Raw genomic sequence first — 24027 nt, 5'->3', positions numbered from 1 at the left:
AAAAAAATAATAAAAAGTAAAATAATTAAATTTATTTTTAAATAATTAAATAATAGTCTACAAAAATCAATAAAATTCTATCAATGTATATAAGAGTATTTTTAAGTAAAGTCTATGAAAGTCATTCATCAAATGATGAACTTTGTACAAGTCATTAAAAATTCAAGAACTCTTTAAAAATAATTCATTAAAAAAAATCTATAAATATCTTTAAAATTCTTAATTAAATACACCATAGTATCCAAAATGAATAACTCATACTTGGCCTATGTATTTATACTTTTTTCGAATTGAATCCCTATATTTTTATGTCATGATATTGTGTCCTTGCATTTATTATATTATAGATTTTATCTTAATAATAAACTATTACTTTAATTGAAATGTTACTATTTGATTTTAATTTATTCAAACTAAAATTCTACTTTGTTAGATAAAATTAGTTATATTAATTAAGACAATGTTATGCTAATTATAAGAATAAAAGATGAATTAATAGAAAAGGAGATATAAATTATTTATAAGAAGATAATTATAAAAGAAATTATAATTTTTAACAAGTAATAAAAAATTTATGATCTAAATATAATTTAAAATGAATTTATTAATTATAGAAATACTCGAAATATTCGACTAGAATGTTAAGTCAAATAAAACATATACATAATAATGATCAAATAAAATATATATTAATTTAAAATAATTATAATTTTTAACTAAAATTATGATTTTTAACTATTAATTAAATATGTACATAATTATGATCAAATAAAATATATATATATCAATTTATATATATGTCATGAAATTTGAATAATTCTAAAACAAATTCTATAATTCAAAAAGGAACTTTTATTTTTTATTTTAAATAAACTATATAATTTAGTAAAATTCCTAAATTATTGAATTATCTTGGAACTAGTTTTAATAATTTTAGCATGTTAAGTAACAATTTTCAAAAAACAATTGAGGACTTAATTGATTAGAAATTAACATCTAAGAAATTGATTAGTAAAATTAAAGATAAAAGGACGAAACAATACATTCTGCAAACTAAATTAGGATGCTTCATACTTTTTACTTAACACGAAAATAGAAATATAGGAATCTAATGTAAACAAATGAAAATATAAGGACCAAACCCGAAAGAAATAAAAGTACAGGATCCAAATATAAGAATTACTTGCACAGCTGTTTATTAATAATCAGTGGGGCTTTGCTAGTTATCAGCGTTAAGTAGGATTAGAATTAGGGGTTTAGACTTTAGGGCTTTAGGCGGTTCAAAGTTGGAACTATGTTAGGGTTTTAAAAGTTTTTGCCGGCCCTTCAATTTGGCGGCTAGGGTTTTTGACCCATCATTCTTTCTTCTAATTCTTTTCTTCTATTCTTTCTTTATTGCACTTTGTATAGGTGTTTTTTGGACATACATATATATACATTCAGAAGTTCTAAACTGTGATCAAATCTCATTCTTTCATTCCTTTTTAATTTCCTTATTATTTTCTCCAAATTAATCTCGGTCTAGGCCAGGGCTCTCCTCTGGGGTTCTTAAATTGTTCATAATTTTGATCATTTCTTATCTCAAGTAAGTTCAAATTCTCGTAAAATCATATCTTTGTGGAGTTGTTTTTGGTCTTAGCTCAGAAATCTAACTGGATTTTCTTCGTAAGTCGAGTGAGAAAAAGAACCTGGTACTAGCTACCTTCAGCGGCTGTAGGGATCGCCTCCCTGTGATCTCACTCGGTTCGGCTGCGACTGAGCCGTCTCTTCGACTTCTTTATCTGCGGACTCCGGAGCGAATTCGGTAGGTTGTGTTCCTCCGACATCTGTTTAGCAGCCTGATTCAGAGAAGAAAAGTTTTGATCTTTCTTTGGTTTTAATATCTGGGTATTTGAGGTTGTGTTCCTCCGACATCTGTTCAGCAGCCTGATTCAAAGAAGAAAAGTTTTGATCTTTCTTTGGTTTTAATATCTGGGTATTCGTTGGTGTTTTTGATAATTTCCTAATTGAGGTTGATTGGTTCAGATTTGCGATATACATTGTTCTCGATTAGATTATTGATTCCTGCAATTCGGAATAGAGTAAGAGTAGCCCATTTGATACATAACTGGATTCAATTTCAAGCCTTGATCTTTACCAAAATGAGTTACTCCGAATCTCAACCTCCTTTTATGTCACCACAGCCTACGTATCAATCAGGCAGTGATGCCATTGGTATCTGGCCTCAATTCCCCATGAACAGCAATGAACAATTTGATCCGCAATTTGATCATCATCAACCCCCATTTAAAAGGCCCAGAAACTCTGAAGATAACAACCAATCCATGAATTATCGGATGCCCCCGCCCAACAATCTCCCAATCAATAAAGGAACAACTAACATTTTTTTTAAGACCAGAATGTGTGCAAAGTTTAAGACTGGCAGCTGTAGGAATGGTGAGAATTGCAATTTTGCTCATGGTATGCAAGACATGAGGCAGCCTCCTCCCAATTGGCAAGAACTTGTAGGTGTAGTTGTACGTGGTGAAGAGGATAGGCCTGCAGGGAATTGGGATGATGATCAGAGGATAATTCACAAGATGAAGCTATGCAAAAAATTTTATAATGGGGAGCAGTGCCCTTATGGGGACAGGTGTAATTTTCTCCATGAAGATCCATCCAAATTTAGAGATGATGCAGGAAGGTTTCGAGAGAGCTCTGCAATAAGTATTGGGACTACTGCGCCTCCAATGATGCATGGAAGTGGTGGGTTGAGTGTGGTTGAAGTAAATAAGCCTGTGAACAATGCTGGTGCAGATGCTTACCGAGGGAACATGAAACCAGTGTATTGGAAGACAAAGTTGTGTACTAAGTGGGAGACCACAGGTCAATGCCCTTTTGGTGAGAAATGTCACTTTGCTCATGGGCAAGCTGGTACGTGCTCTTGGTTAAATACCTGAAGTTGTTTTTATATCCATATTTTCCCATTTGCATATACCTAGGCGTAGTTCGTTGGTGTATAGTCATTATTAATTTCTCTATGAAATGTGTTTCCGGTTTATGTTAGTGACCAATACCCTCGGATAATACCCATGCTTCAACAAATGATTTAATGTAGGGTTGATAGTGTTCACAGAATCATGTTTTTGATTCTTGTGTTTGCGTTGTTTTCTTATTATAACACTTGATTTAGTTGGCTCCAAAATTGCACATATACGTGAGAATTTGAGATGTTAATTAATAAATGCAGTTTTCTAACCCTTGGCTCAGGTCGGAGAATGATTTTGTTACTTTATATGTCAACAATTAGGGTTTTAAATGCATTAAACAGGTCTGATCCTTTAAAAGTAGAATTGTTCTTATGGCCCTGTTCAACTGAATATGGGGTCACATTTTATGGCTGATTTCGTTTCTTGTTCTCCTCCTCTCTCGACCTCCCCCTCCCATTTTGTGTATATGCTGATGAATTAAGCTTGATAATACTTATTTTCCACTGAAAATTGGATTAGGCTTTCTTAAAATGTTTTGGTGGACGATCAATTTGAACCAGTGACTAACATAAAGTTCTTATAATTGTCAGAATTACAAATACCCAATGGGCGTGCTGAAGGGGAAGTAGGAAATGCAGGCTCCATTTTGACCAAGCCACCACCAATTCTTGTTACTAATGGATCTCCAAGCATGACTGCTAGTGTGCCTAGTTTAGTTGAAGAACGACAGGGTAAGAAATGCTTTCTGAAGTGGAAAGGATTCAAGAAAATAAATCGGATTTATGGTGATTGGCTTGATGATCTGCCATTAGTGCATAACTTGACAAACCAAGTAGAGAGCTGAGCTCCAACTTGAAGTTCTCATAACAGTCATTTTTATGAGTTGCATCAGGAAGATTTTCGTTTCAGTACTTGCGTGCCTCGTTAATTGGAAAATTTTGGTCTCAGCATGTTGTGAGTTTCTACCCTTCTTTTCCAGGAGAAGAGAGAATGTATTTCTACCCTGCTTTTCCAAAGCTGGTAGGAAGAGTGGCAATTGCTCCATTGCTGCTTTTTTTTTTTTTTTTTGTCCAAATAGGTTCTTTAATAGATTTCTTTTCTTTTCTGGTCCTCTACTTTATTCTTTCTCTCTCTTTTTGTTTTTCAGTTTATTGAGGCAATTCGAGATATATCCTTGCAATATGTAACTAGCTAATTTTTCTTTTAATTGGAAGAGAAAATAAAGTCTTTTTTGTAGTAAATATATTCTATATCCCTTCCAATCATAATTCTCTTGAATTCTTCATTTATTCCATGTTATCTTTTACCATAAAAAATATCAGAAGCCAAAACTTGATCGCTTAAACAATCAATCCAAATTGCTTAATCTTTTTATGACAAGAAAAAGCTAAAATTTCAATGATCAAAGTCTAAAATCAGAAGGATTTTCTTGCTTAGGACCCCTAAACCATGTTTCAGATAGGAAAATTAGATGTTCTGTGGGTCCACAACAATCTACTAATAATTTAATATTCAAGAAAATTCACAATCACGACAGATGCCACTAATATACACCAAAGCAGACCAAGTCATCTCTTCAAAAAATTCAATGCTAAGCAGCAAAAATTAACCACGCAATCTCTCCAATGAAACAGAGAGAGTATGTACTCTCTCCTCTTTTCATCATCCTCGCACACTACTCTCCTCTGTTCTCTCTCCAGAAAACTCTTACTCACAAAAACAACTACTTTTGCTAGAGCATTCCCTTATTTCACCTCCACAAAACCAACCATGTCCATAAATCTACGAACTCATGCCTTTGCAGGCAACCCTTTACTATCCAAAACCCTTAAGCCTACTGATCCTCTTTCACCGAACTTAGCCCTTGAAACCCTCAAGTCTCAACTTTTAGACGGTAATTCTCATCAATTATCTTCTGTTAATTTCAAGGTTTTACCTTTTAGAAAGGGTAGGCCTCTTGCCTCTTCTAGCATTGGTGATAATGATGATTTAGTGCCAAATTGGCATCTGGGTTGGATCAGTTTGGCTGATTGTAAAACTTTGTTGGATAATTCTGGCGTTGAATTGAGTGGAGAGAGTTTGGTTTATCTGGGTTCAAAGTCTGAGGATGATGTCGTTTATTGGGCAGTTGATGTTTCTGGTGAGGGTAGTTTGGTTACTGAATTTGGTAGCAAGCAGTTTTGTTTTGTTGAGTTGAGGACTCTCATGGTGGCTACTGATTGGGCTAATGAGAGGGCCATGAGTGATTTGGCTATTGCTGGTCATGTAAGTGTTTTTTATTATCGAATTAAAGTTGAATTCGTTCATAGATTGTGATAATTTATGCATGGATCTTGGTGTGTATTGGTGAATTAGTTAACAGTTTCAGAGCTCATTTTATCAGTTTTATACAGTTCATGTTGAGAATGGATATATTTACTGCGTCTACTAGATTTAATTGTCACATGAATGTGCATCCTTTTGAGTCATATGGTCGCTCGTCTGAGTTTCTAGAACGTGGGTTAGTAGTACATTATAAGCATTCTGTTGAAAGCCAGATGTGAAAACCTAAGGATTTTTTCTTGTTAAAACTTAAATCTCTAATCTTTCTACTTGAGACACGTTTTTGGGATTGGTTTAGTCACAATTTGTTACGAAAAATAAGGGGTTAATGATTAGATATCAGTCTTGCCATTTCTGCTAATTCAATGTAATGTGCAAAGATATGGTGGACTCACTATGGTCTGCAGTAGTCTTCCATGGAATATGTTTTCATGTTCATTTTCCTTTTACTTTCCAATCTATAATATAATTTACCAATTAGATTTCCGAACTTGTGTTCCCTTACCTGATTATTTTTCAATGAAATATCCTAGGATGTACAGTTACAGATATAAGATATAGGACCTGTATGGTATAGGCGTGCCGAGAGGGTATGCTGAGATTTGCATCACCAAAATTATAACGAATAGTTGTTGTTTGTTTTGTCTTACATCTCTCCTTGAAAATTGCAGTTTTGGTTATTGATTTTAATATTTGGACTCTTTTTTGTCGATTTGCTACAGGCACTAAAAATGAGCAAATCCCTAATTAGTAATGGTAACGAACAAAGATTTGGTGTATACTTGGAACATGAATTGTTACTTCTGAGCAAACTTGAAGCCCAATAAAGTAATATTGCCACTGATATCCAAATTTCATTTTATATTGCTTTTGCACTAAACTTGTAAATGCATAATTTGAAATGTTAAAGCTTTAATTTTTTGTAGTTTTTGTTTCTAAATGTCGACAGATACCATGTTTTCCTACATCTCTTATACGAAGATGATTTATCATCATAATTCCACGCAATTTTCCTTATTTATCTTTGACTTTGTTAATGTTTAATTTTATCCTCAAGGTTTGACTTTGTTAATGTTATGAGGAAGTTTTATGGATTTCTTGAAAATTTTCTTGCCCAAGCATTTTACCTATTAATGCTTGATATGTCTGTTTTGCTTATACAGATTGTGGAAGATCCTGATATGCCACATAGATATTCAATGGATAATTGGGCCTAATGATTGACAATCTGGTTTCGAAATGTTTAGTTGTGTAGATCAAGTTATTGACATGTCTTTGTCGCTATGTTATTTTCCTTTTCCCCCTTTTAATAGTAAAATCTGTAGCCATAAATTTCGCTTGTTAATGATTTCTTCCCAGATTTCTGTGATCCTTACTGTTGATGGCTTTATGGCTTCTTCCTCGTTATTTCTTTTGTTCTTACATTTTTCAAAGTACTATTACTTGCATTGGATCATTTTCTGTTAACATATTCTTATTCAGCTATTGCATCCTTCACAGAATTTTATTTGTTAAGATTTGCATTTTTATTATTTGTTTTCACCTGTTTTAGGCCCGGGCATTGTTAGAGTGGCATAAGATATCAAACTTTTGTGGACAATGCGGAGAGAAAACTGTCCCTAAGGAAGCTGGGAGACGAAAGCAATGCTCTAATGAACTATGTAAAAAAAGGATTTATCCCCGTGTTGATCCGGTACAATGATGTTTGTGTCATTTTTCTACAATTGTAGTTTGAAATTTTTGAGTGGCGGATGTAAGATTCTATAACGCTTTCTTGACTGCAAGCGCTGTTGCTACAGGTTGTGATTATGTTGGTTATTGATAGAGAAAATGATTGTGTGCTTTTAAGCAGACAATCGAGATACGTACCCAGAATGTGGAGTTGCTTAGCTGGTTTCATAGAGGTATACATCTAGGACAACCTTGCTTTTCTATCTAAAGTCTGAAGTACTTATTTAAAATGAAGCAGCCAAACTAGGTTTTATATTACTAGCCAATATATGCTTGTAAATTAACAGTATGCCAGTTCCCTTTATTTTTTCTTATTCTTCCTCTATAATTTTTATGACTTAATATCTTTTCTCTTGTCCTTAGCCAGGAGAAAGCTTAGAAGAGGCAGTAAGGAGAGAAACATGGGAAGAGACCGGTATTGAAGTGGGAGAAGTTGTCTACCATAGTTCTCAGCCATGGCCTGGTATTGTTGTAGCTAGAACTAACATGTAATTGCTTGTTTATATGTACTATTTGGTATTTATTGAGTAATTTGCAAATTACATTTCATCCCTCATAACTAACTCATGTCCTTTTTGTTACTTGCAAGTCCTTGAAATTCATTATCCACTGGTATTTTTCACTCATATAGTTTTGGTCTCCAACTCTTCATTGTGTTCATGCCACTTCACCTAAATTTTCTTTACTCTTTTGATAATTTACTTTTTTTGCACTATTGATCTTTTATGTACTATCACTTGATGTCTTGTTACAATCTCAATTTGCTGTTTATTTATCATTAAGACAGTTGATCACTAAGCTTGCTTTGGATAAGCATAATACTATCAGTAAATAATAGACTACTTACTTTTTTTCTCTCTGCTACAATGAGGTGACAGAAATAGATGGAGTGTCTATTTCCTGTGTGCTATAACATTTCTTATTTTCATCTTTAATCCTTTTTTTTTCCCTCAAAAGTTACCATTGTAATTCAAGGCTCAAAAGCAGCCATTTAAATGTGAAAAATGAAAACGATAGGACTGTCTCCTTCTTCCTCCTTTCCAGGGGTGAAGGAAGGAAATTATTTTGTTTACAGGTGAAAATAATTTCTCTGCATCTCCATATGACTTAGTATGCTCTATTTTTGCAATGGATGCCTTGTTAATTTTACATGCTACTAATTATTGTTCCCTATGTTTGGTTCGTCATTAGTTGGCCCAAGTAGCATGCCATGCCAGTTAATGGTGGGTTTCTTTGCCTATGCAAAATCATTGGAAATAAATGTCGACAAGGCAGAGTTGGAAGGTACTTGAAAATACTGAACTTTTTGTTACTTGCAGTTTCATTTTTTGTTCGAATTTAATCTCTCAACATAGTTTAATGTCTTACTATTATTATAGCAAGAGGTTGTTTCACTTCATCTTGTTTCCTTTTACCTTGGGAAAATGGAACATGATGATTATTTGAAGGCTTTGAGCATAATTGAATCAATTAAATATTTCATGCAACAAACTTCCCCCTACAAACTTTCTAACAGTAATCCCTAGCCAAATTAAGGTACCTCAATGGTCTATTTCTCTTTACAACTCAGATTTAAATAAGCTTAAGCTTTGGATGCTTAATATGAGAAAAAGGAACAATAAAAGGACAACAACAACAACGAACACAAACAAATAAATGCAAATGTGTAATTATCCTCTCAAATGTATCCTGGATGATTGGAACATTTATGCACTTGTCCCAAGAGTGTGTGCAACCTATCATTAAGTTCAATTTAATTTCTACAAGAAAAAAGCAGTGAGGGATAGTTCTATTCACATTCTGTTGGCATCCCCTTATCCTCGAGTCTTATAAATATTTTCCATGAAGCTGCAAGACACTTTCCACAATTCAAAGTTCAAACCTTCTTAGGAATCATTATTTCATTACTCTCTGGTGCAACTGTTCTGTTGCTTCCGGAATATTTTTTTTAATACCAAGGTTGTTTCCTTGCACCCTTTACATTTATCTCATAATTTTGGTTCTGCATATGTTTAGGGTGAAATGCCTGAGAAGAAGTTGTTCACATTTTAAATTCTCATCCTCATGTAATTACACATGTCAAGAATTGGACCAAATTTCAAGTAATAATCATAAGAATATGTTTCTTTGTGTGTAATTTGGGCTGTTTGAAGTTGCAAAAAGGTTTACATCTCCTGTTCAGGATTTAACTCTTTTTGACCCATTTTAGTAGCTGATGACTTTAAAAATGTTGCTTTAGGTTTGACAGAGATGTTAACGAGCATAGTGTTAAAATTTTCATTTGTCTAGATGCTAAATGGCATAGCAGAGAAGATGTCCAGAAGGCATTGGCGTTTGCAGAATACGATAAGGCACAAAGAACAGCAGCTGCCAAGGTTGATCAGATGTGCAAGGGCGTTGAGAAAGGGCAAAATTTCTCAGCAGATTTTAATGTAGAAAGTGGGGAACTTGCTCCAATGTTTTTCCCTGGCCCTTTCGCTATTGCTCACCACCTAATCTCTTCTTGGGTTAATCAATCTTCAAAAAGTGGAGTAAGTAGTTCCATATCCAATTTGTAGCAATCATGGATTCCGAAGATGTCCCTCCCACCCTGATTATATTGATTGTTTTAGCATTTTCCTCTTCTTCTTTTTTTTTTCTCCTTCTTTTTACCAGAATTCATTCACTCCAGTGTTGTAATTTGCCTATTAATGATTTAAAACAATGGAGACTGGCAACTATTATAATGTGACTGGTCTGATTTGTAAATTAGATTTGGTAATATATGTTGTGCAGCCATTTAAAATTCTCCTTCGAACTTCAAATATTATAATGTGACTGGTCTGATTTGTAAATTATAATTTCTGAGTGAAAACAGATATGGGTAGTGGCATCAAACTGCCTTTATATATATAGAGTGCAATAAAACTGATAAGTGGTAAAAACTTGCATGTGACACCACTTATAGCAAAAAAAGGGACAAAAAAACAAACTAGGTGCATGAAATTTGATAGAGCACCAAAACTAATACTAATAACAGGAACATGGGCGGACATTCTCCTAGCTGGGATGATAGTACCAGTCTGCACCTGACTCAAATCACCAGCTTTATGATTCTGATTCCGGTTCAAATATTCTTTTGTACCTTGGCTTTATGTTTTGCCCATTTTATGATTGACCTGGCCAAAGCATCCATTGGGTCTATACATTTCTTCTGAAGCGGATCATTCTGAGGCAGAAGACCCTGAAGTTCATCGGAAGCAAGAATTACAATATTCGCTGCCCTCATCAAAAGAATCTGGATTGCTACTCTTAATAGATTTTGCGCCCCTTCAATGTCTCTTCTTCTCAATGCTTCAATTGCAGGAATTAGAATGTGATCAGTGGTTGCCTTATCTGGCAATACCACCTCAAAGCCCTGCACATTTTAACAAGGAGAACACACTAGAAAACTTGTATTTTACAGTCGTGTCATGGAAGCTGAAAGTTGAAAGTAGTTACAGAACTACTAGCCTAATGGTTGGGAACCCGCCTCGTACTGCAGGAGACCAAGAGTTCTACTTTTACTTCTACTCCCTACCGTCTCATTCCCCTTTTTAAGAATTTAGAAAGTACAAGAACAAACAGGTAAGAGTTCGAAAGTGTACCTGACTCTGCAGCTTTTCCTGATAAAAACCAGCAGTTAAAGTTGCACTTGAAGCAAGCATACCAATTCTCACTTCACTTCCAGCTTCAAGTGGCTTTAACTCAGCTTCCCTGAGCTCACTGGCAACACAGTCACCAACATGAAAAAATGGCAGCAAACAGCCCTCAGATATCTCATTATACCATGCATGCGAAAGATGGCATGGCATAACTATACAACGAGCACCCGACTGATCCAGAAACTTCCTTTTACACCTCAAGTTCTCAATGATCTCATCAGCATTCAATTCGATTTCAGCATTCTTACTGCTAAATGAATGACAAGAAACATGTGATTGGGATGACAGCTCTCGAGTTATGGACGGATCACTGCAGACAACAAATGGAATGCTTTCTTCTCCATTTCTTGAGCTCATCCAGACAAGCTTCTCGAGGAAAATAAGTGTAGATAAAACAGATACACCTCCAATGATGCCCACTGTATTTGCTCGTTTAAGCAGAGAATTGGATTTCTGATATTCTGTTGGTGCTCTACCTGACCCTGAATTCTTGTTGGATTGCACGGTCACAGATAGATTTGGTCTTCTTTTCTTGTCTATACAACCTAGAAGAAATAGAGGATAGTTTAATTTACAGGAAGACAATGCCATCCTGTAATCTTCAATGCACTCTAAAACTGCAGCTTTCTAAAGAATCAAGCAATCTCTGCAGATAGTGCTATAATCAGAAGTGAAATGCCAGAACTTTGCATCACTAACGCCAAATCCCATTTCAAAGATTCTAAGCACCAATTCTTCTCCACCAACCTGAAGGCAGAGGACAGGGCCTGCATCATAGGACTATATACCTGGAAAAAATCTTGAAAAATCCAGCTCAGAACTTAAAACTGAACTAGTTAACCATAGGCTAGTTCTGAATATTATTAGAGTTGCAGAACCAACACTCACTCACATGTTCAACTTTAAACCCCAGGAATTAGACAAGAATGCAGTAGACCAACATGGACGTATGTGTCAGAAGCATGTTGGTGATATTAAGGCAAATAAGGACAAGATTCTCCCACTCTAGAGGATGGCCTTTTCCACATGTAGCTATGATATATTGAAATATCAATCATGAGAAAATATGGGGAATCTAAATAATTTTGTGGTGCTAGAATGTAAATAATTTTCTTTGCTGCTAGGTCATTCTCAACCGTTCAAATAATATAAATCTTTTCTATCTTTGCATCACTTTCAGACAAATAATTTAACTAAGCACTCTGACATGAATGTTAACTTTGAATCAAATGATAAATGCTTGTTAAGAATTAAAAATTCCTCTACCTAAATACTTATCTCGACAATAAATATATATTTCAATTTAAACGAAAATATCAAGTTTGAATTCATCTCCTCTAACCGAAAGTTAAAAACCGAAAAATTAAGAAATCCTCTTACATTAGTATATTTGAGGGTCATATATATAAATATAACATATTACACGTTTTGATGGTAAGGCAAAGATAGGATTCCAGCAGGGTTCATGCCAACAAAAATAGTTCCTGTCATATTTAAGTGTGAAGTACACCTAAGTTAGGTTAAATTTTTGGGAATGGTGAGATTTCACATCTATCTTTTCCATAAAGAAGCAGCAAACAACTACAGTATCAGTTTCAGTTGATAGGCACATATCATCAACAGATTCTGTCTTTAGTTTAGACTAATTCAGTATGGGCTGATTGCTTGGTACTAAATTATTGAGGAAACAAATGTAAGAGAGGGACAGGAGGCCAATGGAAGTACAACAAGCAGATTCACTGATCAATCATATGAAATTTAATTATTGCTGAAAGAAAAAATGGAGTTTGTTCAATTCTTTATAAGAGGCCACAAGAAAGCATTATCTTTTTAGTCATTGATGTTGACTGTTATCTTCACTAGAAACAATACCCATATTCACCATTGATGACATGAAAGCACCACATAAATGCAATATTTTGTTGCCTTGACAAAATGGAGCACTTGATGAAGCTACTCTGTGCTCATTCAGGTGCATTTTTTAGTGGTTTGCATTTATTGGAGGCTCAATGCGTTGCATGTTATATTTGTAAATAAGATGTTTTTAGCTTACCTAAAGTTTGAAGCTCAAAAAATGTGTTGCCTTCATTGTTTTCTTTTTTTGTATATCTCATAAATATCTATTTAAATATCTATACCTCTATATAAATGTATATTGAGACATTTTTTATTATCACTCACTCCCAATTGACTTAAATTAAAAAAAAAAAAAAAACTGAAACGTACAATTTTTTTTTTGCTTCAATTTTGATTTGGTTCTAATTTATTAAAAACTGAAATATATATTTTTGGTTCAATTTTAACCAAAAAATTTAAATAAAACCAAACAACAAAATTTTAAATTTCTTACTCTTTTTATATTATATATATATATGTGTGTGTGTGTAATATTTATAGAATATTATTTTATTTTATTAATTTTTAGTGCATATAATTTATTTAGGTTGATAATGTAATTTGGTTAAAGAATTATTTTGTCTTATCAAAAATAATGTTAGTATAAAGAGTACAAAATCGGAAATTATAATATGATAATCATTGATATGTTTCAGGATTATGATATAATATAGTAAGTAATCAAAGATTAGATCAATTCATAATTGCATTTACTTTTTATCTTATTACCATTCAAGTTGAGAATTAGATAAAAGTGAAAGTTTTTATTTTATTTTTAAGCCTTTAGTCCGAAAAATATAATGTTAAGTGGCTTGATCAATTATAAGAAGTTGGACATATTAAAACTTGAAAAAATAATTAAAAAATATATTTTTTTATTAAAAATATTATATAAATTCTTTTTATCATTTTTACTATGTGAAAAATATAAAAATAAGGTTTTCGTTGTTTTTATTAGTTTTTCTTTGGTTATTTTCTAGTAAAATAATAAAAAAATAACTAAAAAAATAGAAAAAAAAAACAACCACAATATATTTTTAAAAAAATTTATACACTAAAAATAATATTTTTATTAATTTTAAAATATTTCTAAAAAATTCTTTTAAATCTTATTGGTTCGAGTCCGACTATTAGAATAAACAGACTCAAGTCAAAACAAGGCCCATTAGGACCAAGTCCTAGAAGAAAACGTGTCATGTTATTATTGGCTGGAAAATCTTCTCCTTCTTCTCTGGAGAGTAGAGTGTCAAAACCCTAATTCCTGTCAATTGGGTTATACTCTCTCTACTAATCACTATACTGATTGTTGAAAAATGGCTTCTATGTTCTTCAAAAGGCTGGCTAAAGCTAGCTCAATAGGATTCGGAGGGCAATCGAAGTCCAATTTTAATGGGTTTCGCATTCCAATTGGAGCAATTGCAGCAGCTTCTGGTGGAATCTCTTATTTGTACTACTACTCCTCTCCAAATTTAGTAAGTTGATCACTAACACGATTTTGATTTGTTTCAAATGTACCCTTATGTGCAATGTCTAAGATTTAGTGGTAGAAATGACTAATGGTTTTTTTTCCTATGTAAAGCTAAATAGGTGTTTGATAAAATGTGGTTTATTAATGAATTTGAATACATAATAATATGATTGCATGAGATTTTGAGTTTAACAGTTCATCATTTGTGAAGTTCTCTACTGTGTATGTTTATTTTATGTGCTAAACGTCACCAAAATGATTGTTACTGTAATGTAGTTAAATTGTTTAGTGACGTTATTTGTGATCCCTAATTGAAATGCTTTAGAGGGAGTTCTTCTCTACAAGTACCAGTGTATTTGATGCTGATTTAAGGATTTAATTAGAAAATGGTTTTTGTGCTGTTGTTGGGTTATCCACTGTCTCTTGAATTGAGAACTTATATGTTTCTATGTATTCTTTAATGGCAGGCTTATCTTGATGAAGTCAAAGAGGATGCTGGTCCAAAAGTTGGTCAGTCTGCATTTCTCCTCTGTCTTCTTTTCTCTTCTATCAAAACCGAAAGATGACTATCTAGTAAATTTAGGATTTCGGTGGCTTTTGTATTAAAAATATCCACTTAGTAAATGCTGTATCACTATTTGCATTTTTTGCATCTTCAGCTCTTAAACCAGATAAGTGGATTGAGTTTAAGCTGCAAGACACTGCTAGAGTTAGCCACAATACTCAGTTGTTCAGGTATCACCTCTTACTTCAATTACTTTGCTGTTTAATATTAGTTAAGTTTGGATTATTTTCCAAGTGACTAAATTTTTCCTTTTCTCCTCAAAATGGTAGGTTTTCATTTGATCCCTCTGCCAAGTTGGGTTTAGATATTGCGTCATGCATTCTTACAAGGTACATTTCTTGTATTATTATATGCAACTGAGAAATTTGTCGTAAGAGCTTTAGTATTTTTGGTAGGATCCATTAATTGAGGTCAAACAGAGCTTCAAATTGGTTTTTGCAGAAGTCTGAAGTACATATATCATTCTAATGTGTTATTGTAACTGCAGGGCTCCATTAGGACATGATGCTGAAGGAAAAACAAAATATGTCATACGTCCGTAAGTCTTTTTGTTCAAGATTCTGAATTGCCTTTGCGACATAATACTTTATTTGTTTTTCTTGTAATTGTTCATGGTAAGGCTCACTTCTTCAGTTGGATGTGCCTACTTACTCAAAAGTATTTTAATGCCATTTCATTGTCATTAGCAAGATTTTGATTGTGTATAAGGTATATTGCATTTTAGCTAGCATGCCCTCAATATATAAGTTTTTGCTTAAAATTGGTTTCCTGGATACCTAAACTATGTAGTCTCCATTTATTGGGGATTCATCAGATGCAAACGTTAAATTTTTTGCATGTTCTCTTGTTGTTTTGTTCTTCTTCTTCTTTCTCTTGGCCCAAAAAAAAAGGAAAAAGCTGCAGCTTTCACTTTTTACTTTTTTCCTTTTCAAATGATGTTGCTCGTAACATTGTCAGTTTGCTCTTAAACTTGCCCTAAAGTTTAACTTTTGAAAGCACTTAACTCTTTTTTTCTTAAAAAAAAAATTCAGGTACACTCCTATTTCTGACCCAGATGCTAAGGGATATTTTGACTTACTGATCAAGGTATGCTATTATAGATGTCGATAGTTTTTTTTCCCTCAATTTTATGCTTCTTTCTTAGGATATACTTTCATTATTATTAAATACTTTGTAACCTGTAAAATTGCCGCAGGTGTATCCTGAAGGAAAAATGAGTCAGCATTTTGCTAGCTTAAAGCCTGGTGATGTTGTTGAAGTTAAAGGGTAGGTTATTCACACATAAGTTGGCAGAAATTTTCTTTTATGTCATGTTTAATTTTGAATTGAATTTGCCCATTGCAGGCCCATTGAAAAGCTGAGATACTCTCCCAATATGAAGAAACACATCGGCATGGTATGAGCTAGTTATCTAGAATTTGAAGATAGCTTTTGATTATGGAACTAGTGGAGAGATGGTCACTCTTCACAATAGCCATGTCCTCTACCCTTGGTTATTGTGTTCTTATAAATTGAGCCCCTATCCCACTTGGATCTGAAGAGAGTGGTGGATTAGCCATCCACTTCTTTCATTTAATTAAGATGAAAAGTCCATGACTTGTTCTGTAACCGCACTCTTGTTTACACCACATTTTCTATTTGTGTCCTCTGGTTATTGTTGCACAGCCAGTTCTGAAGATTGTTCATTAATCTACTGCAAGTAATAACCATAATGACTGATTTCATCTAAATTTGATAAACCTATGTTTCTTCCAGTATTTAATATATGCGGTTATAACAGATTGCTGGTGGCTCAGGCATTACTCCTATGCTTCAAATCATTGAGGCTATCCTTAAGAATCCTGATGACAACACTCAGGTGAGCATATTTTATCATAATTTTCTGTTACCATTGATTTTCCACTGACTACATTTTATTTTCATCTCTTACTTCTGTTATACTTCCAATGCATTTATTAGCATGCAAGTGACATGTCAAAACACTTATTATTGGCATGCTTAAGTTTCAAGGACATTTTTTTCCGTAGGTCTAACGTCAAGCAATTTTTCATGTTGTCTTCCTGAAAAATCTCACTTGATGATGAGCTGGTATTCTGACAGGTTACGTTGCTTTATGGCAATATCTCCCCCGATGATATACTACTCCAACAGAAACTCGACTTCCTGGCTGCTAGCCACCCAAATTTTAAGGTACAAGTTGCTTGGTTCTTAAAAAATTGTTGTACTAGCCAAAAATGGTGTACTTCACCAATGAAAACCGCTTACTTTTCTATGCTAAAAATTTCAGGTATTCTACACTGTAGAGAATCCATCAAAAAACTGGAAAGGAGGTGTAGGATATGTATCAAAGGATATGGCTCTGAAAGGCTTACCTGGTCCTAGTAATGATACACTTATCCTGGTAATTATCACGCTATTAAATCCTTGATCTTCACTAAGTAGCTAGTTGAAATTCAACTAGATGAATTAAATCAACGCGCGTACAATTTGGAAATTTAAACTTGGGTGTTCTTGTTTATTGAAAATGTTTTCACGTCTTTGTATTCTGCCTCTTTCTTGAAATATCAAGTGCTATTTATTCACATTTTTAGGGTCCTTCTAGATCTCTTTTGTTAGAAAACATTGTGAGTTTCAAAGATGAAGTTCCAAATTATACTTCATTATGAAGACGGACAGACAGACAAACAGAACCGTTATCCAATGAATCTTTTATTGTATCCTTTATTTTGCTTCAAGTTAAATCTATGTGATCCATTTCTCCAGCAGTTCTTTGCTGCTTGACATGGTAATCTTTAGGACTTCCAATACGTTCTGTTCCGTAACAGATTAAGGTGAAATGGAACTTTGTTTTAAGAGTCCATTGCTTCTTTGACAATGGGGTCCTCTCTAGGGATTTTCTGATATCCTTTTGTGCTATAGCAGATTAAGGCCTTCTTGAAGCTGTCTATGATTCAGTTATCCACGTGGCAAATCATGGGCAGTTTGTTTCAACTATTTACTGTTAGAGTATAGATAAAAAATTTATCAGGATCATTGCTCTTTCCAGTTAATCCTTGGACTGAAATGAGTAAAACAAGCTCATGATAAGATTATATTATATCTGCATGTGCACTGATGCATGTTGATTGCTTGAGATAGAACATGACCGTTTGAATGGGCTGCAAAGATTGACTTAAAAGTTAAAACTACGTGACAAATTAAAAATCTGGCTGTTAGAACCTCTGATATTATCCACATGCCTGGCTAGTCCATGGGGTTTCTATCTGTAGCTTATGTAGTTTTTGGCTGGAAATTGGGACAGAGATTTAACTCATCTCAAATGATTATCACACCTCAAAGACACTTGTTTTTCTCATTCAGGTATGCGGCCCATCTGGGATGATGGAACACATTTCTGGTAGTAAGGCTAAAGATTATTCGCAAGGAGAGGTAAGAAATAATGCCATCGCTTTTAGTCTGTTGTAATAGTTTTGCAATTTTTATTTTGTTAGGTGTAAGTTTCTCTTCATTTTCCTTTTCTACTCTGTTGCAGCTAACTGGCTTACTGAAAGAACTTGGATATACTGAGCAAATGGTTTACAAATTTTAGGAGAGGCATTTAAGCAGCATACAGAGTCGTTTTTTCGGCTGTTCTAAAATTTTTGTAATAAATGTTTTCTACAGAATCAGTGAATGGAAACACAGGTTTCAAAATACCAAATAATTGGAAATGTTAGGGCCGTATACTGATCTGAGATTTTACAGAGAAGTTATATGAGTAAAAGGGCTTGTGTTTATGATACTTGCAAGTTGGGTGCATATTATAAGTTTTTATGAACATGTATGATTTTGATAATTTCCTTTGTCAAGAAATGAAGTCATCGTTTGAACCTCCAATCTCATTTATCAAAAATTGAGTTTTTTCTGAGCAAAGGAGATAAATCTCTCCTTCTATTATACTTTACGGGTTTCATTGGCTAGTGAATGGAGAAGACTTTGAGTTTTTTCGTTCATCTAGTATTTAATTAATTCAGAGCATATTAAATATAAATTTTTATTAATAGTTAAACACTTAAATTAAAGAAAAAATATTTATAATTTGATCGAATTTGATAGAGGACTTTGAATTTATATCTAATAGAGGCCATCAATTTTGTTAAAGATTAAAAAAAAAAAATGAGCTCCATATAGATCTTCAAATTCATCTATCATTTATTAATATTGGTTTTATTAACTACTACTCTAAAGATTAAAAATCCATCACATCTTATGATGGAAAAAAGCAAAATAAACATAAGATGATGAAAATAGAGAATAATTCTGGACTCATATATAAAGCAATATTTATATTGAATATTATATACTATAATAAAACAAATAGAAAGAAAGAGCAACAGACATTTACAAATAGCATGTCGAATCAGAATCGGAATCGAACCGCCTAGTTGTAGTTCCACCATAAATGGAACTTGTATAAAAATTGATCCAATTTTAGCTTGTAATTGAATTAGTTTCTAATCGGTTTTTGTTTCTAGACGTGATTTTACTTCCAATTAGTTCCTAACTAGTTAAATTATCATTTTATTTTTTTAATTTTGTTGAACCGGATTAGTTTTTCTTATAAATTAGATTTTAATTTTAATTTCAATTTCAGTTCAATTTTTTCTGATTTCAGTCCGGTTCAAAAATCGATCCGCGATGACCCCTAGTTCGAAGTACGGAATCCCAACAACAGAAAATGCACCGCATATTTCTTTTTTCTTTTTTTTTTAGAGAAAAATAAAAGAACAAAAAGCACTGTAGCCCAAAAGCCATTTTCTTTCTGTCTCTCTCTACAGTACGCACACAAACAACTTTTCTCTCCCCAACATATGTTTTCATCATCATGATCAACCCCCTTTTGATCTTCTAGTTTGTTGATAACAGTAAAATTGAAGAATGCAGATGGAGGAAGATATACAGAAGAGGAACACAGATTGTGTGTATTTCCTGGCCTCTCCTCTCACATGCAAGAAGGTTCTTTCTTTCTTTCTTTCTTTTCTCTTCCTTCTTAGTTTCCGCTATTATTATTGTAGTATCTTACATTTGAACATTTTTTTTGCTTCAATCTATTTAGGGTTTCTATCTTTATCAGCATTATTATCGATTCGTGCTTCGTCTTCTTTCTCTTTGTATTTTAATTTTATTATACTTATTGATTTTTTTCCTTTTTTCCAGGGATTGGAATGTGAGTACAGGCACAATGAGATAGCAAGATTAAACCCAAGAGATTGCTGGTACTGGTTGGCTGGCGACTGTTATAATCCAACCTGTGCTTTTAGACATCCTGTAATTCTTCTTTTTCATATTTATATTTTTCTCTCTATTTTTGTTTCACTATTTGCTTTTATATATTCTTTCCCAATTTTAAGTCCCTTAAGAATGATACCTTCCCAATTCTTCACTTTTGTAATTTCTGCATTACTGCATTATGCATGTCTCTTGGATATGCTGAGGGGACCTCATGATTAAAATTAAGATTACTTTAGTGAATTTCATATAATTTTTCTGTGAAATGGGTTTGTCTGCTAAGCTTTAACTCCTCGCAATGACACCTCTTCATTGAAGGATGTGCGTGTATGGGTTTGTCAGTTTGTATATTTGTTTTTGCATTATCATCCTCTGGTTTCTGATTATGTTGTTGGTACTAACTTAAAATTTCAACAGCCATTGGAAATGCATGCTGAAGGACCACCTGAATTGTCATCATCTTCTGTACCAGCAAACAAGACCAATGTTCCCTGTTATTTCTTTTTTAATGGTTTTTGTAATAAAGGTGACAGATGCTTTTTTATGCATGGCCCTGAAGCCAATTCATTTACTGGGAAATCTGGCAGTACATCCTCAGCAATCAAAGAAAACATTCCATTGGATAGTAAGATATCTGGCGGGAATGATACTGTGTCTGCACCAACTGAAGTGAATGCTAATCCATCTGAAACAGCTGCAAAGGCAGTAAAGGATTTGAAACTGCAGCCTTATGAGGACTTTCAGTTTCCAGCTCCTGAAAAGACAGTAATGAGAAGTCCCTCTCCACAGATTGCTGTATCCCAGTCTGAAGAAGCTGTTATTCTTAACCCTAGTTTCTTGCTTAAAGTAAACAGCTTTACTGAAAGCAGATCTCTTGCATACACAACTCAGAGTCCAGAAGAGGAAATGGATGACCATGTCGAACCAGAGGAGCGATGGGAGTCGTCTCCAGGTTTTGACGTCCTCGTGGATGACAAATCAGAAAATTTGGATTATGAAGATGACCAAGAGTATTTACTGCCCCTTGACATGGAACAAAGAGATCCAAACAATTGTTTCTTGGGGTATGATTTTGAAAATCTAGTTGAGTATGACCATGCATACCATGATGCAGAAGATGATTATGGAAGCGGGAAGTATGATAACACTGATTTTGCAGATAATGTCCACATCTTCGATGATGTTGGAAATGACTCAGGCCTTTCAAGGAATTCAGTAACAGATTCTCTATTGTCCCAGAAGAGAAAACTTGTGGCTATGGAACTATCAATTAATGACCAGAGGATTGTGGATCTTCGGGACCGCTTGGGGAAAGACAGAGCAATTCATGGCCATACAGTGATTCGGTCATCCAGAAGGCACTATTCTTCTCATCTGCTTGGTCATGGTCAGGGAAGGCCTGGTAGTAATCAGCGGCCACATGGAAAGTTGGTATTAGAAGTGAAAAGTACTGCTATTGAACCACATCGCAAAAATGGAAGTCAGTTATATGGTGGTAATGACCATGGCTGGCTTAGGCACTCACGTTCAAATAGGTCCAGGCAGCGAGACAAGGAAAGAAGGCTGGCTAGAAAGCAATCTCTTTCATCAGAAGTACTAAGGAAACCAGCTTCAAAGGAGAGGAAATCTAGTCAAGCTTCCACTCAGTTTACAGGACCAAAGACCCTTGCTCAGATTAAAGAAGAGAAGAAAAAGGCTGAAGAAAATGGAGATTATACTGGAAAAACTGATAATTCAAGTAGAATGGCCACAGCTGACTTTGAGAGTCCTAAGCCTCTGAGTGAAATCCTCAAGGACAAAAGGAGGCCGAGTTCTGCATGAGATTGTGATGGTAGTAGGTTCAATAATTAAAGGTAACATGGCTGGAAAGAATAGTGAGCATTCAGTAAAGAATTTATACCTCTTTACAAAGAAGATATGGAAGATGAAAAATTGCTTGGTGAGTATTAACAGCATAAGCGTATCTTCTTGAAGCTTGAATGTAACAGATCTTGCTACTTACGATTAGTAGATGAAGGAAAATCTTCTTTTCCTGCTGCTACTATATGAATATACGAAGACATTGGAGAGAAGCTTTTCTGTCTTCTAAACTGCTTTCATCATCTCTGCCAATACACTGTTTCCGAAATAGAAGCTTAACTAGAGCGTGCTTGTTTCTACTTAGACTCTAAGAGATACTTTGATCACTTGATCCTTGCTATTGAGCTTCTCCCTATGTCTTGTATAGAGCTGCCCAGAAAAAAGAAAGTTATATAATGGGTCAGTACATTTATCAGTGAGACTCTATCATCTTGCTTCTTCTTTGCAAGGGGTGATTAAATCTTTGAATTGTGATTCACTTTATACAACAGGAATTTTGGCTTGCATGGGCACACTTGATATGTAGCAATTCCTATTAGCTCTGTTGATTGCTTTCTCAGTTGCATGAAACTGTCCAGTGTATGAAAGTTGTAGAGAAGCATCCTTTGTTTCAAAGCAGTTATAGTGCTTTAGCAAATAGCTTTGGAATGACAAATATTTTCTTTCATTTACTTTCTTCTACTTATGTCAACTCTTTCCGACTAATAATTAATATCTTGGATAGATTAAAAAAATTAATAAATATTAAAAGTATTAATTTATTAATAATTAAAAATGTAAAATAATTATGGGTCAATATATTAAAACATTATATTCAAAAAGTATTATATAAGAAAGAATCATATTTTTATCTAAATATTAAAATTTTAAATAAGTAATTCTTTTACTTATATTGTAGTTCTTCATGAAAGATGTCCTTAATAATAAATAATTATAAAATGATGTTATTAAAACTTATCGATTATTAAATAATAGAATTATTAATTATCTAAAGTGAAATGAATTAAAACTTAAATATTATACATAAAAAGTCGGCTACAGTTAATTAATTGGGAAAAAGGGCTTTGCACTTAAACTACCTGAATCATTAAACGAGTGATATACTTGGATAATGGGTAAAGTTCTAAATGTTATAAATTGCATATGATATTGGAAAATTGTAGAATGATAATTATACGATAGGTATCACTATCCAATTGTTGGTCTTGTGTAATTAGAGACTAATGAACCCGTGCTGAAAACACAAACAGCAACTGGTTAGCTAGTTGTTAAGCACATGCACCCAAAAGAAAAACCTCATTTGGAATTAGCTGTCATGCAAAAAACTACCAAATGGGTAGGAGACGAAAAAGAAGATTTAAAAGAAGAAAGGGCAGTAGACTATTATACTATTCTCTACCCTTATTTCACCATGTTTTTTGTTTGTTTGTATTGCTAAAACTGAGGAGAGATTAGTAAATGCATATAGAACCCACAAGAGGGCTTTGGTCTTCCAATTCTAACCATATAGAATTAGAAATTGAAGATCCCATTTCATGATAGCATCCTCTCTTAATTATGCCTCTTTTTGTCATTTTCATTCTCTATGTGCATAATGGAAAAAGTCTACCATCATAACATAATAATTAAATTCCCCAAAGTTATAGATTGCTCTACACCATTTCCCTTGCCCATCATTTTACTCATAATACAAAGGGAAAATATTCATACGTATATATCTGGGTACCTAGCTTGAGAGAGACATGGACAGTGGAGGCTTGCAAAGGTCTACAACATCATTTAGAAGACAAGGATCCTCGGGATTGGTATGGGATGACAAGTTCTTGACAGGAGAATCGCATCAGAACAATGAAAAGGCAGAAACTAGCAGTAATGGAAAGCTCCAACGGAGTCAGTCCGCTGGCGGAGTCATCTACCGGACGGTGAAGGTGTCATCATCGCCGAACGTAGACCCTCCATCTCCCAAGGTCTCAGGTTGTGGTTTATGTGGCATCTTCGGCAAACCAGTTTCTGCTTCTACTAATTACAATACCACCCGCCATCGTCAACGCAGAACAAAGTAAGCGTTAGAACTTGATCATTCGGTGATATGATCAAATTCTTCAAGTTTGATTATATTAATATATGTATGTATCATCATGTTTAATTATAAATACATGTATGTTCCCGGAAATTTTTGTTTTCTTTCTTCTTCTTTTTTTCAAGAACATTCATGTGGTGAAATGTTTTTGTTTGTATATGGGATTTTTTTTAGTTCTTGGAGAA

At 33.8% G+C, this 24027-nt stretch overlaps 6 protein-coding genes across 7 annotated transcripts; 5 read left to right on the top strand and 1 right to left on the bottom strand.

Annotated features, from left to right (window-relative positions):
* Window positions 1-1289: 1289 nt before the first annotated feature.
* On the top strand, window positions 1290-4210 carry LOC8275851 (zinc finger CCCH domain-containing protein 39). The gene is made up of 2 exons (XM_002524413.4): window positions 1290-2913; window positions 3560-4210. The coding sequence occupies exons 1-2, from the start codon at window positions 2142-2144 to the stop codon at window positions 3811-3813; spliced, it is 1026 nt and encodes a 341-aa protein (XP_002524459.1). The 5' UTR covers window positions 1290-2141; the 3' UTR covers window positions 3814-4210.
* A 303-nt stretch (window positions 4211-4513) lies between these two features.
* LOC8275852 (nudix hydrolase 19, chloroplastic) lies at window positions 4514-9810 on the top strand. 2 transcript variants are annotated; one of them, XM_048371742.1, is made up of 6 exons: window positions 4514-5234; window positions 6844-6984; window positions 7091-7195; window positions 7386-7485; window positions 8214-8306; window positions 9262-9396. In XM_048371742.1, the coding sequence occupies exons 1-6, from the start codon at window positions 4611-4613 to the stop codon at window positions 9309-9311; spliced, it is 1113 nt and encodes a 370-aa protein (XP_048227699.1). In that variant the 5' UTR covers window positions 4514-4610; the 3' UTR covers window positions 9312-9396. The 2 variants fall into 2 exon arrangements, with proteins under 2 accessions (XP_048227699.1, XP_002524460.3); XM_002524414.4 differs by having other exon boundaries at window positions 4519-5234; window positions 9312-9810.
* A 76-nt stretch (window positions 9811-9886) lies between these two features.
* LOC8275853 lies at window positions 9887-11771 on the bottom strand. The gene is made up of 2 exons (XM_015722560.3): window positions 10649-11771; window positions 9887-10419 (listed from the first exon to the last, which is right to left on the bottom strand). The coding sequence occupies exons 1-2, from the start codon at window positions 11294-11296 to the stop codon at window positions 10129-10131; spliced, it is 939 nt and encodes a 312-aa protein (XP_015578046.1). The 5' UTR covers window positions 11297-11771; the 3' UTR covers window positions 9887-10128.
* A 2029-nt stretch (window positions 11772-13800) lies between these two features.
* Window positions 13801-18510, top strand: LOC8275854 (NADH-cytochrome b5 reductase-like protein). Its single transcript, XM_002524416.4, has 13 exons — window positions 13801-14073; window positions 14537-14579; window positions 14729-14804; window positions 14904-14963; window positions 15122-15172; window positions 15666-15720; window positions 15830-15900; window positions 15979-16030; window positions 16415-16492; window positions 16735-16824; window positions 16922-17035; window positions 17995-18063; window positions 18167-18510. Exons 1-13 carry the CDS (start codon window positions 13915-13917, stop codon window positions 18221-18223), a joined length of 975 nt encoding a protein of 324 aa, XP_002524462.1. The 5' UTR covers window positions 13801-13914; the 3' UTR covers window positions 18224-18510.
* A 641-nt stretch (window positions 18511-19151) lies between these two features.
* On the top strand, window positions 19152-22433 carry LOC8275855 (zinc finger CCCH domain-containing protein 34). The gene is made up of 3 exons (XM_002524417.4): window positions 19152-19629; window positions 19831-19941; window positions 20320-22433. The coding sequence occupies exons 1-3, from the start codon at window positions 19552-19554 to the stop codon at window positions 21721-21723; spliced, it is 1593 nt and encodes a 530-aa protein (XP_002524463.1). The 5' UTR covers window positions 19152-19551; the 3' UTR covers window positions 21724-22433.
* An 880-nt stretch (window positions 22434-23313) lies between these two features.
* Window positions 23314-24027, top strand: LOC8275856 (MAPK kinase substrate protein At1g80180). Its single transcript, XM_002524418.4, has one exon. It carries the CDS (start codon window positions 23505-23507, stop codon window positions 23823-23825), a length of 321 nt encoding a protein of 106 aa, XP_002524464.1. The 5' UTR covers window positions 23314-23504; the 3' UTR covers window positions 23826-24027.

This window comes from Ricinus communis, chromosome 3, assembly GCF_019578655.1.
Source record: "Ricinus communis isolate WT05 ecotype wild-type chromosome 3, ASM1957865v1, whole genome shotgun sequence".
NCBI lineage: Eukaryota > Viridiplantae > Streptophyta > Magnoliopsida > Malpighiales > Euphorbiaceae > Ricinus > Ricinus communis.
This window is presented reverse-complemented; position numbering and strand designations above follow the sequence as displayed.

Excerpts from the sequence above, each read along its gene's own strand:
- LOC8275851 (XM_002524413.4), top strand. The coding sequence starts at position 2,142 with ATGAGTTACTCCGAATCTCAACCTCCTTTTATGTCACCACAGCCTACG. Across the intron at positions 2,914-3,559 it reads CTTTGCTCATGGGCAAGCTG|AATTACAAATACCCAATGGG; the intron begins GTACGTGCTCTT and ends TATAATTGTCAG.
- LOC8275852 (XM_002524414.4), top strand. The coding sequence starts at position 4,611 with ATGTACTCTCTCCTCTTTTCATCATCCTCGCACACTACTCTCCTCTGT. Across the intron at positions 6,985-7,090 it reads TTTATCCCCGTGTTGATCCG|GTTGTGATTATGTTGGTTAT; the intron begins GTACAATGATGT and ends CTGTTGCTACAG. Across the intron at positions 8,307-9,311 it reads CGACAAGGCAGAGTTGGAAG|ATGCTAAATGGCATAGCAGA; the intron begins GTACTTGAAAAT and ends TCATTTGTCTAG.
- LOC8275853 (XM_015722560.3), bottom strand. The coding sequence starts at position 11,296 with ATGGCATTGTCTTCCTGTAAATTAAACTATCCTCTATTTCTTCTAGGT. Across the intron at positions 10,420-10,648 it reads AGGAAAAGCTGCAGAGTCAG|GGCTTTGAGGTGGTATTGCC; the intron begins GTACACTTTCGA and ends TAAAATGTGCAG.
- LOC8275854 (XM_002524416.4), top strand. The coding sequence starts at position 13,915 with ATGGCTTCTATGTTCTTCAAAAGGCTGGCTAAAGCTAGCTCAATAGGA. Across the intron at positions 14,074-14,536 it reads ACTACTCCTCTCCAAATTTA|GCTTATCTTGATGAAGTCAA; the intron begins GTAAGTTGATCA and ends CTTTAATGGCAG. Across the intron at positions 14,580-14,728 it reads GGATGCTGGTCCAAAAGTTG|CTCTTAAACCAGATAAGTGG; the intron begins GTCAGTCTGCAT and ends TTGCATCTTCAG.
- LOC8275855 (XM_002524417.4), top strand. The coding sequence starts at position 19,552 with ATGCAGATGGAGGAAGATATACAGAAGAGGAACACAGATTGTGTGTAT. Across the intron at positions 19,630-19,830 it reads CTCCTCTCACATGCAAGAAG|GGATTGGAATGTGAGTACAG; the intron begins GTTCTTTCTTTC and ends CCTTTTTTCCAG. Across the intron at positions 19,942-20,319 it reads CCTGTGCTTTTAGACATCCT|CCATTGGAAATGCATGCTGA; the intron begins GTAATTCTTCTT and ends AAATTTCAACAG.
- LOC8275856 (XM_002524418.4), top strand. The coding sequence starts at position 23,505 with ATGGACAGTGGAGGCTTGCAAAGGTCTACAACATCATTTAGAAGACAA.